General features: G+C 42.5%; 1 protein-coding gene across 4 annotated transcripts in view; it reads left to right on the plus strand.

Annotated features, from left to right (window-relative positions):
• ntrk3b (neurotrophic tyrosine kinase, receptor, type 3b) overlaps positions 1-14,060 on the plus strand; it is a 147,697-nt gene that overhangs the window by 64,102 nt on the left and 69,535 nt on the right. For all 4 annotated transcript variants that reach the window (XM_034526554.1, XM_034526546.1, XM_034526528.1 and 1 more), the window contains exons 5-7: positions 6,230-6,384; positions 6,913-7,055; positions 8,452-8,593. In XM_034526554.1, coding sequence (XP_034382445.1) covers positions 6,230-6,384; positions 6,913-7,055; positions 8,452-8,593 — 440 coding nt within the window. The remainder of the gene's footprint in view (positions 1-6,229; positions 6,385-6,912; positions 7,056-8,451; positions 8,594-14,060) is intronic.

Here is a 14,060-nt window from a genome sequence, read left to right on the forward strand (position 1 = left end):
TTTTTTCTTTTGGACCAGTTAAAATATTACCGCTACTGATTCTATTTCAGAAGAGCTCGCCGTAGTGTCGCCTCTCCACTGGGTCTGTGTGTGAGTCACCTCTCTCTGTGACGAGCATCAAAACAGTATCAAAACAGTATCCGCAGGAGGAGACAATGAATCCGCTGGCCTGCTGGCTCTTAACTCGATACACACCAACCTGTTGTCCTCCCTAAACATATTGTGCAGTCTGGAACATGGATGCATTACTGAACAGGCCGACGGGCTCAAAAAGACTACAAAGGAACACAAAACGACTACAAAGAGGCTAAGACGGCAACAAAGAGATGTAAAACGGCTGCAGTGAGAAACAAAGAGACTACAAAGAGACACCGAGCTCTCAAAATAACTACAGAGACACTCAAAATGACTACTGACTACTGAGACTCACAACATGACTACAGAGACACTCAAAATGACTACAGAGACTCTCACAATGACTACAGAGACACTCAAAATGACTACAGAGACTCTCAAAATGACTACTTACTACTGAGACTCACAACATGACTACAGAGACACTCAAAATGACTACAGAGACACCAAAATGACTACAGAGACTCTCACAATGACTACAGAGACACTCAAAATGACTACTTACTACTGAGACTCACAACATGACTACAGAGACACTCACAATGACTACAGAGACACTCAAAATGACTACTTACTACTGAGACTCACAACATGACTACAGAGACACTCAAAATGACTACAGAGACACCAAAATGACTACAGAGACACTCACAATGACTACAGAGACACTCAAAATGAGACTCTCAAAATGACTACTGACTACAGTGACTCACAACATGACTACAGAGACACTCAAAATGACTACAGAGACTCTCACAATGACTACAGAGACACTCAAAATGACTACAGAGACACTCACAATGACTACAGAGACACTCAAAATGAGACTCTCAAAATGACTACTGACTACAGTGACTCACAACATGACTACAGAGACACTCAACATGACTACAGAGACACTCAAAATGACTACAGAGACTCTCACAATGACTACAGAGACACTCACAATGACTACAGAGACACTCAAAATGAGACTCTCAAAATGACTACTGACTACTGAGACTCTCAAAATGACTACAGAGACTCTCACAATGACTACAGAGACACTGAAAATGACTACTGACTACTGAGACTCACAACATGACTACAGAGACACTCAAAATGACTACAGAGACTCTCACAATGACTACAGAGACTCTCACAATGACTACAGAGACACTCAAAATGACTACAGAGACTCTCAAAATGACTACTTACTACTGAGACTCACAACATGACTACAGAGACACTCAAAATGACTACAGAGACACTCAAAATGACTACAGAGACACTCAAAATGACTACTTACTACTGAGACTCACAACATGACTACAGAGACACTCAAAATGACTACTTACTACTGAGACTCACAACATGACTACAGAGACACTCAAAATGACTACTTACTACTGAGACTCACAACATGACTACAGAGACACTCAAAATGACTACAGAGACACCAAAATGACTACAGAGACTCTCACAATGACTACAGAGACACTCAAAATGACTACTTACTACTGAGACTCACAACATGACTACAGAGACACTCAAAATGACTACAGAGACACTCAAAATGACTACTTACTACTGAGACTCACAACATGACTACAGAGACACTCAAAATGACTACAGAGACACCAAAATGACTACAGAGACTCTCACAATGACTACAGAGACACTCAAAATGACTACAGAGACACTCAAAATGACTACTTACTACTGAGACTCACAACATGACTACAGAGACACTCAAAATGACTACTTACTACTGAGACTCACAACATGACTACAGAGACACTCAAAATGACTACAGAGACACCAAAATGACTACTTACTACTGAGACTCACAACATGACTACAGAGACACTCAAAATGACTACAGAGACACTCACAATGACTACAGAGACACTCACAATGACTACAGAGACACTCAAAATGAGACTCTCAAAATGACTACTGACTACAGTGACTCACAACATGACTACAGAGACACTCAAAATGACTACAGAGACTCTCACAATGACTACAGAGACACTCACAATGACTACAGAGACACTCAAAATGAGACTCTCAAAATGACTACTGACTACTGAGACTCTCAAAATGACTACAGAGACTCTCACAATGACTACAGAGACACTGAAAATGACTACAGAGACTCTCAAAATGACTACAGAGACACTGAAAATGACTACTGAGACTCAAAATGACTACAGAGACACTGAAAATGACTACAGAGACTCTCAAAATGACTACTGAGACTCTCAAAATGACTACAGAGACTCTCAAAATGACTACTGAGACTTTCACAATGACTACAGAGACACTCAAAATTACTACAGAGACTCAAAATTACTACAGAGACTCTCAAAATGACTACGGAGACTCTCAAAATGACTACTGAGACTCTCAAAATGACTACAGAAAGACTCAGACTCGAAGCCGTACCTTGTTAAAAAAGGACGACATTTCAATTTGTTGTCATTTGTAGTGGAGGCTGCCTTTTTGGGAACATCAAAACGCTTCCACTGTAAATGTGCACTGTGAAGAATAGGATATTCCCTCCCATGATGGGTTGGCTGACGATCCCGACAGAATGTCCTGGACTGTTGGACTTGTTTTGGACAAAATTAAAGGACAAATCACATCAAAGTCAAGATTCATTGTAACGCATTGAATATTCCTCGATATTTGAACTCTCATACAAAAAGCGGATTTAGTGTTTTTTCCTCAAACAATCACAAAAGAATGACATTGGCAATCACCATATAAAGATAGAAGCAGTTTGACTGTACAGTGTTGGAGAAGATTAATGGGAAAGTCACTTTTGAAAAAGGACAGAGTTATTTTCCTGGATGTAATCCTTCATAGTTAAGCCATGAAATACCCCTTAATTTCTCTGTCCCTGACTTATGACTAGTCCGGGACAGATCCACAAATCCGTTTTCTCCTATTAATATGCATTAACATCTGGATGTACTGTATTGTAGTAAAAGTGACTTACGACCCCCGGAGCAACTAACCGCTCGTCTTTCTGCTGAATTACCACAAAGCCCGCCCGTCCCAGAAAATACAACCTGCCGTCACACTCCCGGGATCAGGAGCCATGTGGTAAATAAGGCGATTTATTAAACACACAGGATTTAAAAACCTCAAATAATTCCTGACAACAGCATGAGGAGAGCAATGCGCCGCCGCATTCACGCTGAGATCAAAGCGCGCCGGCAACAATGCGGTATATGTGTGACTCAACGTTGGCTACGATGACGAAGCACCTGTGTGTGTGCGTGTGTGTGCGCGTGTGTGTGTGTATGCGTGTAAGTGTGTGTGTGTGTGTGTGTGTTTTTCCCAGAAAAAACGCCTCCGGTGGTGATCATTACCTCTCCTCTGGAGTAGCGGGGTGGATCGTTAGCCGGCTTCAAGGAATCGCCACGCTGTTAGCTCTCTGTAGCTCGGGTCACACTCCTGTTTGCTTTTGTTCTTTTCAAAGTCTAATCTGCTCTCCTCCAGACGTGTATCAACTTCCTGCTGTCAGTTTGCCGTTTCTATTTATTTTTTTTAATCTTCGCCTTCTGTTTTGTCTCATAGCTTGTTTAGACGGTGGAGCTGGAGAACGCCGTAGGAACCATTTCCCCCGTGCTGCACAGGGCGTGGGGTTGCAGCTTGTATTATTTAAGTGCTGTACCCTGCTATTTTCAGCTTTTAGCTTCATGTCGGCCCTGATCTGCGCTGCCCACAGGGATAGTGGGTAATGTATGGAGGTAGTGGTTCTTATTAACAATTAACATAATTACAGTATGGGGGGGGGGAGGGGCTCTTTGCTCCGGTGAGCTTTGATCCCGCGTCGTTCAACTTGCTCAGCGTTTAATGAAATCTCTTTAAACGGTGGACTTCTCCCTCGCACCGTCATGAAGGGAGCTACCTGTCTGTGGACTGAACTCCTCTGTGCTATATACACATATATATATATACATATATACACATATGTGTATATATATATACATATACATATATATATAGAGGGTAGGTTTCAGAGTCCACACGAGGAGGCTTTGGTGCACTGGGGGATTTTCTATTTCTGCGAGTGATTTTTCACAACACTGGAAATATATTGAAATGTGACTGCTTTCAGGCCAACAAAATGAGTAAAGGCTTACGAGAGAGTCAGTATATCTCCATCACAATTCCATATCTTACTCCTAATGTGAGTGTGGAGAGGCCTTTAAAACCGTTTGGACCTTCTTGTTGGGAAATGCTTGATATTTCAGGGTTTGTGATTTTTGATTCTTTTCCTGTGTACTGTGATACAAATGATATGGCGTTATTTAGCGTGCCTCATCTACATTCTCCCGAGATAATAACTGAAAAGCCGTCATGTAAATGGCCTTTTTCATCCGTTTGCCTTCATTTGTTGTAATTTAAATTTCCGCCATTCAAAAGTAACATTAATTAAGGATTTCTTTCATACTTGGGGTCGGGGGGCCTCATCTTAAAAACATCCACCAGAAAAGAAAAGTGGTTTTGTTGCCTAATGAAGGTTATGTAATGAAAACGCAAATTGCCGCAATTAGAGAACACGACGACACAGTAAATATGTGTCGACGGTATCTTATTGTCTGTTATAGATTAGATGTGCAATTTTCTTGAGTAATGTAGATTTTGACTTGACATTGGTGTCGGCATAAATGGGAAAAATAATTCCAACGCTTACTGCAATCAGAGAGCACCTGCAGAATAACTGTTATGATGAAAATGTGATGAAAGAGAAAAGGATAGACTTAGTTTCCTGTTGGCTCAATGGGAATGCTGCCTTCCAGAGAATGGGAAGAGGCTCGGCTCTAACTATATTATCACCTGATAATAAGTGAGACCCACCTGCGGAGAACTATTCTCATTACTCTATATAGCATGCTGGACATGCATTATTCATGCTCTCTGCAATATAGTATTGACCTCTGTCAAGGACATTTGGCATTCATCTTGATAAAATAGGACAATCGCAGCCTCCAATTTGGACATATGCAAAATGCAGCGGAGGCGCACGATGCGGAATGATGCGACTCTCACGCTGCACGCGGCCCTGAGAAGGACATGCACGCCGCCGAGGAGCCTGATGATTCCTGCCTGCCGCTAATACGGCCCGAAACTGAGAGCCTCAACACTGCCTTGACCTTTGACCTTCTCACATTTGAACGCCGCGTCGCTGGCCTTCATTGTTTCTCATATGGTCTGTTGATTTGAATAAAACCACCTATATTGGATCTGTGGTGACTGTCACACACACACACACACACACACACACACACACACACACACACACACACACACCAGCAGGTTTTGCATACGTTTCGGTGTTGACAGGGATAACTGCATTGACATTGTTTCTAATAAGGGTGCTGAAATGTGGCGTTTGGTGCAGCTGAGGATTGTTATTGCTTTCTTTTCTCGCTGTTGCTAACGGAGACGGTTAAGTGTGCGTGCGACTTGGTGGAAGCAGCAGACTGAAGTACATGTTGCCTCCTAAACACTAAAAGACGATTGGCCATCGACAAATCCATGTCTCAAATATCTATATATTTATGCTACTTTCTTCCGAAACTAGTGCATCTTTGATCTAATTTGGAACACGTAGGACTCGTCCGCTGTGAGAGGGACACTTTTAAATAGAAAGGTTTGAGTGACAATGAGAAGCACTATGCATATGACTGGATAAATGAGAAGGTAACACGGCCCGATTGATATACAAATTGTCCTTTTGGGGATGAAGAAGTCCTTTAAGTTCTCTCCTGTCATGTCTCCCTCGACTAAATAACAAATACATGTGACAGAAACTACCAGACTTGTTGCTCAGTGTGACAAGAAGCTTGACTGGTGAGCCTCTCATTAACTGGATAAGAGTGAGAAGGCCATCTTGGAAATGCAAAACGGCAAAGAGAGCTTTTCAGACACATTTCTCAGTTCTTCTGTGTTTTCTCCCACTGTTTTACATTCACATTATTACCCCAGATATGTCCGTGGCATTGACAGATAGAGAGAGAGTAGCTGTGTGTTACATCCCAAATGAATAGACTGATGTTGTTGTTGTTGTTGTTGTTGTTGTTTCTTAATCCAGGCACCTGGACGGAGTGGTGTTCGACTGCGGCTGCGACATCCGCTGGATCCAGCTGTGGCAGCAGCGAGGAGAGGCCGGCCTCCACACGCAGCAGCTGTACTGCAGGAACGGAGCCTCCAAGATACGACTGCACAACATGTACATCCACAACTGTGGTGAGTGGAGGAGGGAGGAGAGGTGTCATCTGCATTTCTTCTTATTTTACTTTTAAGCAAAAGAGGGAGGGACGGGGGGGAGGAGGAGAGGGTGAAAAGGGGGATGGTTGACGGAGGGTAAAAGCGGGAGAAGGAAGGAAGGGGTTAAGGGGGATACAGAGGGGAGAGAAGAGGAGCAGGGAGACGAGTGGGGGGGGCGAGGAGGGGAGGAGGCGTGACAGAGTTCAGAGGGTGAATCTGATGCGAGGAGTTGTGCGTTGATTCTGGCAGAGAATGTAGACTCTGCAGTATTATCTCCTGGTGGTGACTCATCCCTGTGCCATCTACTGTGTGTGTGTGTGTGTGTGTGTGTGTGTGTGTGTGTGTGGGTCTGGGTCTGTGCCTCCTTTGTGCTCAATTTTTTTGTAACATTAATGAAAAGTGATTCATTCATTTTGTGTGCAAATATGTAGACACAGATAATGACAGGTGTGTATTAACGTGAACCTACACTGTGTGTGTGTGTGTGTGTGTGTGTTTTTTTTCTAGACTTACCAGAGATCAGTGTGAGCCACAGCAGTGTGTTGGTGATGCAGGGCGACAATGTGACGGTGAGCTGCAATGGATCTGGATCACCGCTGCCTGAGGTGGACTGGACCGTCGGCGGCCTGCACTCCATCAACACCCACCTGGTCAGCCAGCACACACAAACACACACGCACACACACACACACACACACACACACACACACGCACACACACACACACACACACACACACACACACACACACACACACACGCACACACACACACACACACACACACACACACAAGGCTTTGAATTAACTGTAATCATGCAGTTTTTATGACACAAAAAATGACAAAATGGCAGTTAATGGAAAAAGATCCCGACATTTGATACATTGCATTAAGGTATCTCGAACGCTCTTATTTTGATAGAAAAAGCGACGTGAAGTAATCAGAGTCAACACATTTATCATGCGCTCGCATCTACATGAGATGCAGTAGACCTGCTGGGAACCCTCCCATCATGCACTGGGGGAATAGACTCCCTTTCTTCATTGTTATTGGCGGTGTGTTGTGTTGCACTTCACAACGTTTCCACAATTCCATCATTCATGCGTTCAGTTATGGTAAGTGAATCCAGTTACACTGTGAGTGATGATGTTTACACTGTTGGTGAAGTTCTTGCAAATACGAGAGCAAATCAAATATTGTTGGAGCGTTGATCTGAGTGATACGAGGTATTTGTATTGTTTATGGAAACATTGGAACAAGTGTTTGTATGTTTTTAACCACAAGTGACTTTTTAACAGCAATGATTATACCTGTGTCCTCGTATTGTATTGAATTTTATATATTGTTGTTGTATTTGTGTTTGTTGCTATATGGACTCATGAGTCTGAAATAAAAGAAATATATATATCACCACTAATGACCCACCTTGTTGCTCGGAGATAATATTCATACTTATGAGACGTTGCCGTCCCCTGGACTTTATTAAACTACATGTCCTTTGAGCTCATGTTGCTCAGTAAACCTCTTTTTTTGTATTGTGTTGCACGCTTCATCATATGCAGGTATCCAAATCTTCATTGAAAATATGACACCAACAGATTGTAATAGCTTCTGAACAAAATCATACTGGATCTACAAAAAAAAAGTTCATTTATCGGATTAAACCCCAGAAAACGTAGGACTCGTAGCCTTGAAGAATTAAAAACATCCAGGCGTGTGTCACGTCACTGTCAACAATCGGTTAGCGCTAACTCGCATTGTATTCAGCTATCTGAAAGTGAAAAGTTGTGAATCGGTTAGTCACATTAGTGCCATAATTTACAATATGTGCCACTTTACATTCTAATCCCACAGTAATACAATCAGACTAGATCAGCGCAGTGATTAATTCCCACTGGTAGGTTGAACTCCTTCTCTTTGATTCAATTTAATTTATTCAATCAATAATTAACTTTCATTTTAGTATTTAAATATGTAACCCCCCTTTTTTGTTGCTGCATATCCTTCACATATCTAACTGTCTCTCTTTTCTGTCTCTCTTTCCTCAGTCCAATGTGTACTGGCCCAACATCCACTCCATCAACCTGACGCTGTTCAACATCAGCCGGGATGACAACAACTTCCAGCTGACCTGCATCGCTGAGAACGTGGTGGGGATGACCAACTCCTCCATCCAGCTCAACGTGCAATGTGAGTGGCATTTCTTCCGGGATTCGATCCAGTGAGACTGCGGGAGGGGGGGGGAGATAACACATTTTAAGCCAATGGTGGACAGCCAGGGACACACACACACACCTTTCAAATGTACACTGCGGGTTCTCCTCATAGATTACCTGCTTCTGCTTTTTCTACCTCATTGCTTAAGTTTGTATGTTATTAAAAGGAACCCTTCGAGCCTTAAATTATTCCTTTGAAATGAATAAAACTCTGACCCAGAGTTTATACTAATGCTGCCCGTGTGTTAAGTGGAGGTAGGTATTTTGACATAAAATACATGCTTATATTCTTATTAATGCATTTTCATTAATCTTCTACTTTATATACATCAGTATCTTGGCCCAAGGGGTGAACATACGTGAGTAATTATACGAGGATACCTATGACATAAGAAAAACATCATACTCAACAAAAAGTAGAACACATTGCAATTCAACATTAACATTGAGTGAAGACCCTTGTTTTGACTAATGCTAGTTTTATTTAAACTCTGGGTTAATAATCGATTCCAGTTAATCCATTTTTAGGATGTCACATGTTTATGTTAATGTCCCATCAGCATATGTTTGGAAGTAGAAACGTCCGCCCAAACATTGATCCTGGTGCATTTGGCTCCAGGGTGTATTAAACCCACCGTTGAAAGAGATGTTTTTTGTCCTTTCGACTAAGACTCTCCAGGCCAGCAGCTCTGGGTGGTGCTTTTGTATTGTGTACGGTTCAGTGCTAAAACCAGCATACTAACATGTTGACAACGATGACGCTCATGCAGGAGTTCAGCAATTAAAATGTCTGAGTTTAGCTAGCTGACATTTGATTATTTGCACTATACAGAAAGCGGAGGCTGTTAGGAATGCCGTTGGCTCCACAGGTAAACCATAGTATTGGAAAAAGTTACATTTTGAACTGACAATGGTGAATGGCATTTCAATGTGTTGGGGAACCTGAATGTCTCTATCAAATTCCATAGCAATCCATTCACTTTCCTAAATGCCAAATATGTCATCATTACGGTGGCACTGGAGGAAAAGTCTAGGTTGCCATGGTTGCCATGGTTGTCATGGTGTTTGCTCTTGATTGAAAGCTGGGTCAGCAGTGTTCCCTGTTCAAAAGAACTTTACATGTACATAGGGTGCTTTCACACATAGTCCTTTTTACATGAAACAAACTCAGTCGTCTTAAAGTGGACCAAAAAAAATGGAACCAACGGAAAAGGGACTCTCTTAGTTCTGTTCACTTTCACATTATTTGTTCTTTTAAGAAGAGCCTTCAGTTGTGTTTCTGGTCCTCTTCAGCTCCGATGGGAACTCACTCCCCTTTCTGTTCACACTTCAGTTCCTACCTTCATCTGCTAGTCCATGTGTTCCCCTTTAATGATGTTTAGGGTTGGTTTCCCCACTGCATTAACAGAAATACCATCAATTCTGTCACTAAAATATGTCACCGTGTCCCCATTAGTAGTCGCGTATTCTTGGGTATTAGATCGTATTTGCTCTCTCTTCATGGATGCTCTGAATAAGACTCGTATGCTTAAAATGTGAAACAACGCTGCTCCGTGGTTGAAGGTGCTAATCGGTGAACGCTGCCGGTGTTGTGGTTGTTTGGAATGAAGTCTGAGCCGACCACTGAGCTGGTGGCTCATCCACATTCAAGGCCATCCACTTGTCTGGGGACTGCCAAGGTTTGGCAGCCAGGCTGGTAAGGTTTGAAGAACCCAGTGCACCAAAAGACAGCACCATTTAATAGTACTGGTATTAATTTCCGGCGATGAAGTGACATTGGATAACATTTCTAAAAATGGAAGACATCAATTTCCAACAGCTACTGTAAATATGTGGTCATAGCCAAGTGTACACTTCTTCATAATGATGGCACAATGTATTTTAATTTGAGGGGAATATTAATGTCTATACCAAATTCAATAGCCACCCTTTCAATAGCTGTCCTGACACTTCACTAAATGTCAAATATGTAAACCACAGGATGAAGCGAGAGGAAAAGTGAAATATTTGAGCTGTTTTGCTCATGGTCAATGAATGGAAGGCAGGGGACATCATTATTATTATATTACATATATATATTGCCTCAGTCTTGTTAATTCATTATAATGTATCTTGAATCTTAGCAACAAGCTTAGGATTGTGCTGTATATTGTGACATAGACTTTGTTACATGTCTATAATACCAGTTGATGTTTTTTTTGTTTTTCTTTAATAGTTCCAAAGTTCTGTAGAAGCTAGATCTTGACATCAATGCTCACCACTGAGTTTTAGTTCAAGTGGACAAAATCTGTCAGACAGCAATGAGGAATGAAGAAAATACAAAAATAAATTAAAAAAGATCTAGTATATAACTGGTACAGTGAGGAAGCTTGGAGGCAAGCTTTCTTCTGCATGAGGCGTCTGTCGTGGCAACTTTGATGGACTGTTGGAGACGGAAATCTATCCTGTATTAAGGACGCTGACAGTCTAAGAGAATAATTTACAACAGGAAAGAAACAATCTCCTTTATCAAGCAGAACAACCAAATTATGCAGGTACATTTAGAATGCAATGAGGTGTTGCACGGTTACAAACCGAGTGAAATTGATGTAGCCAATTAGCAAGAATATACCCTCCAGGCCACATGAACACTCAGCCTTGATCCGAGCGGAAAGAGGGAAAAGGAAGACAAAAATAAAGATTCCCCCCAGCAATGACAAAGCAACGATTTGGTAACCATCAGGATGTCCCTCTTATATCCAGACCATGAATTACACTACATATATATATGTCAGGTCTTAGATAACTTAACCCTGTGAATTGGCCTGGGGCAGATTCGGGACAGACTGTATTCAAAGCCAGTATTTATTAAAGGTTGTCTGACATTTTTCTTTTCTGTAGCGAGCCGGCTGTCGTACAGAGCGCAGTCTATTGTGGCTGTTTGCAATGCATCACGCGACAGGACAGGGGAGATTTGTCACCAATTCAAACACTCCCCTACCGAAGCAGAGCTGCTAAGGACCGGGCTGGAAATGACAGATTGACTTTGCTACATCTCGTCCTCGGGGCTTCCTCCACACGGACTCTCTATGGATGTACATCTCCAGGCATTCTTTTTTCTTCTTTTCTGTTGATGCTCTCTGCTGGTGCTGCAAATTAACTTATTAATTTTTCACCACATGCTCCGATGGTAATTACATTTCCTCCCCTGCGCAGCCTATTGTCTCTGGAAATGTCATAAAATAGCTTCAACTGCCTCTCTGATTAGGGAGTAATCTGATTGACAGCAAAATTACCAGCCGTCAAGTGACATTCTCTGCATTCAAAAGATGAGTTCCCTTTTTCTTTTTTTTTTCTTCTTTTTTTTTCCTCGAGAAACTGTAATTAACCACAATGCAATTTCTGCCAGCCATTGTTCTGCTGCTGCCTGGAACAATAGCAGCTCTACAGCATTGTGTGCTCACAACTTACCATGTGTTTGGTCCCACTGCATAGGCAGAGCTCTCTATTAAGAACAAGGACTAACCAGCTCCTGGGTTTGGAGTTCTGTTCCCTCAGTAGTAGCTCTACAGGTAGAGCAAGGCATTAAATGAGGCCGTTTTGATTGGATCCCTACATAATATCACTGTGCTGCTTCTTACGGGTTAAAATCACGTCATCACGATATGGCTCAACCCAGAGGGAGTGAAACTCCTCTGTCATTGCCGTGCATGATGTCCTATCCGGCTGGAGCATGCCAGTTGAAGTGTGCCACCAGTGTTGCCACTAGATAGGATTGCACAACTAGCCTTCACGTACGCTGTTCACACGGATCAAAGGCAGGTCGTTATCAAAGCCTGTCATCTCTATGAGCGCCACAAGGACACCATGTCGTTACGGAGCAGTGTGGAGCGCCGTAATGGCTTGTATTGTATCGGCTGAGACTGAGGTCACAGTCATGCTGAGGGGATAATAGATCGGTCCCTAACTGTCCATCAACAAGAGAATTTCATCTCTCTCTCTCTCTGTGCGTGTGCTGCTTCATGCCCATTGTCCTCCCGCCTCCCTCTTTCTCTTCTCTCATCCATATCTTTTCTCTTTCCTTTACATGAGCTCCAAATCACAGCTTTGCAAACGCCCCCACTCAGCCAGCACACACACACACACACACACACTCTCTTGCCTTAGCCTTTAGTGCAATTGAATGACTTTATTGTCACTATTGTCTAGCAGGAACAATATCGCCAAAGCAGTTAATAAAATGACAGCTTTCAAACGTCAATAAATACGTTATTAATCTTTTTTACTGGGTGATTATTCGGTTTGAAAACATGAGCTGTCCATCGGGACACGGCCGTTAATAACCAGGGCTGCAATTGACAGTTACTTTTATTCTCCATTTATTTGACCATCATTTATAAATTAGTCAATCACTGTATTAATGACAAATCTCACTTGTCGTGTTTACAATTAGGGAGTCGGTTGTGCTGGCAAAGAAGTGGGTTGTGCGACCACATCAGAAAGTCATAGTTTTCACCAGTGAAATGTCTCAACATCTGCAGAGATGCGATGGATGAATCATACTTACTTTGCTGACCTCCTAGAGCGCCACCAAGACATATTGATTGGCCATAAGTTAGTTCTCCGTAGTTGCAGGATGAGTTTTAACATGTCTGGGGAATCAACCAAGCTGCTATATAAACTGCTTCATTTGGGCTATTGTTCTTACAGTTATGGGCACTTGGAGAGTACATACACAATACGCAAAGGATCATAGGTCATAGGTAAGGGGGGAGTCTGGGGGCCCAACAACAAACCTCCAAACAGGTTCACTTGGCAATGCAAGTTCCCCCTCCGGTGCCTAAAATCATCAGCTATTTGGTAGTTTGAATTAAGAAACTACTAATCCCAGCCCTGTTTCTTGATTCAAATTACAAGCTGAAATATTGTTCTATTCATTAGCACACTGCTTGAAACTGCAGGTGGGGATTCATCGGGGCTGCTGCTGGGTCGTCTGAACGACGGCATAAACACACATCAAAGGAGATCTAGCCAATGTAAATAGGATTGCTGACATGCCTACAGAAAGTGCAGGCATTGAAGCCCAGCAAGAGACAAAGCAATGGCTTATTACGAGTGTGTGTGAGCAGTGTTTGTGGGTAACAGAGTGTGTGGGTAAGTAGGGGAGGTGGGGGCCTGCGATGTAGAAACGACACTGAGAGAGGTAATACTGACTGCCAAATATTTCCTTTTGATGATGTAGCTGCGAGAGTAACTCGTCGCAAAGACAAATCAGTGTATGAATTGTTTATGAAATGTATCTGATGGTATTAAAGTGATAAATTGTCTCTCAGCTCGGCGGCGTTGTGGAGGTGTGTTGCTGCGTGTCAGGGAAGAGGCTTTGTGCTCGTTTATGCTGCGGAGATTCCTCCAGGCGAGAGGAGCTCCTCTGTCTGCTTGCTTTTCTCCACCACTCCGTGTAC

Source organism: Cyclopterus lumpus, chromosome 3 (genome assembly GCF_009769545.1).
Source record: "Cyclopterus lumpus isolate fCycLum1 chromosome 3, fCycLum1.pri, whole genome shotgun sequence".
Taxonomy (NCBI): Eukaryota; Metazoa; Chordata; class Actinopteri; order Perciformes; family Cyclopteridae; genus Cyclopterus; species Cyclopterus lumpus.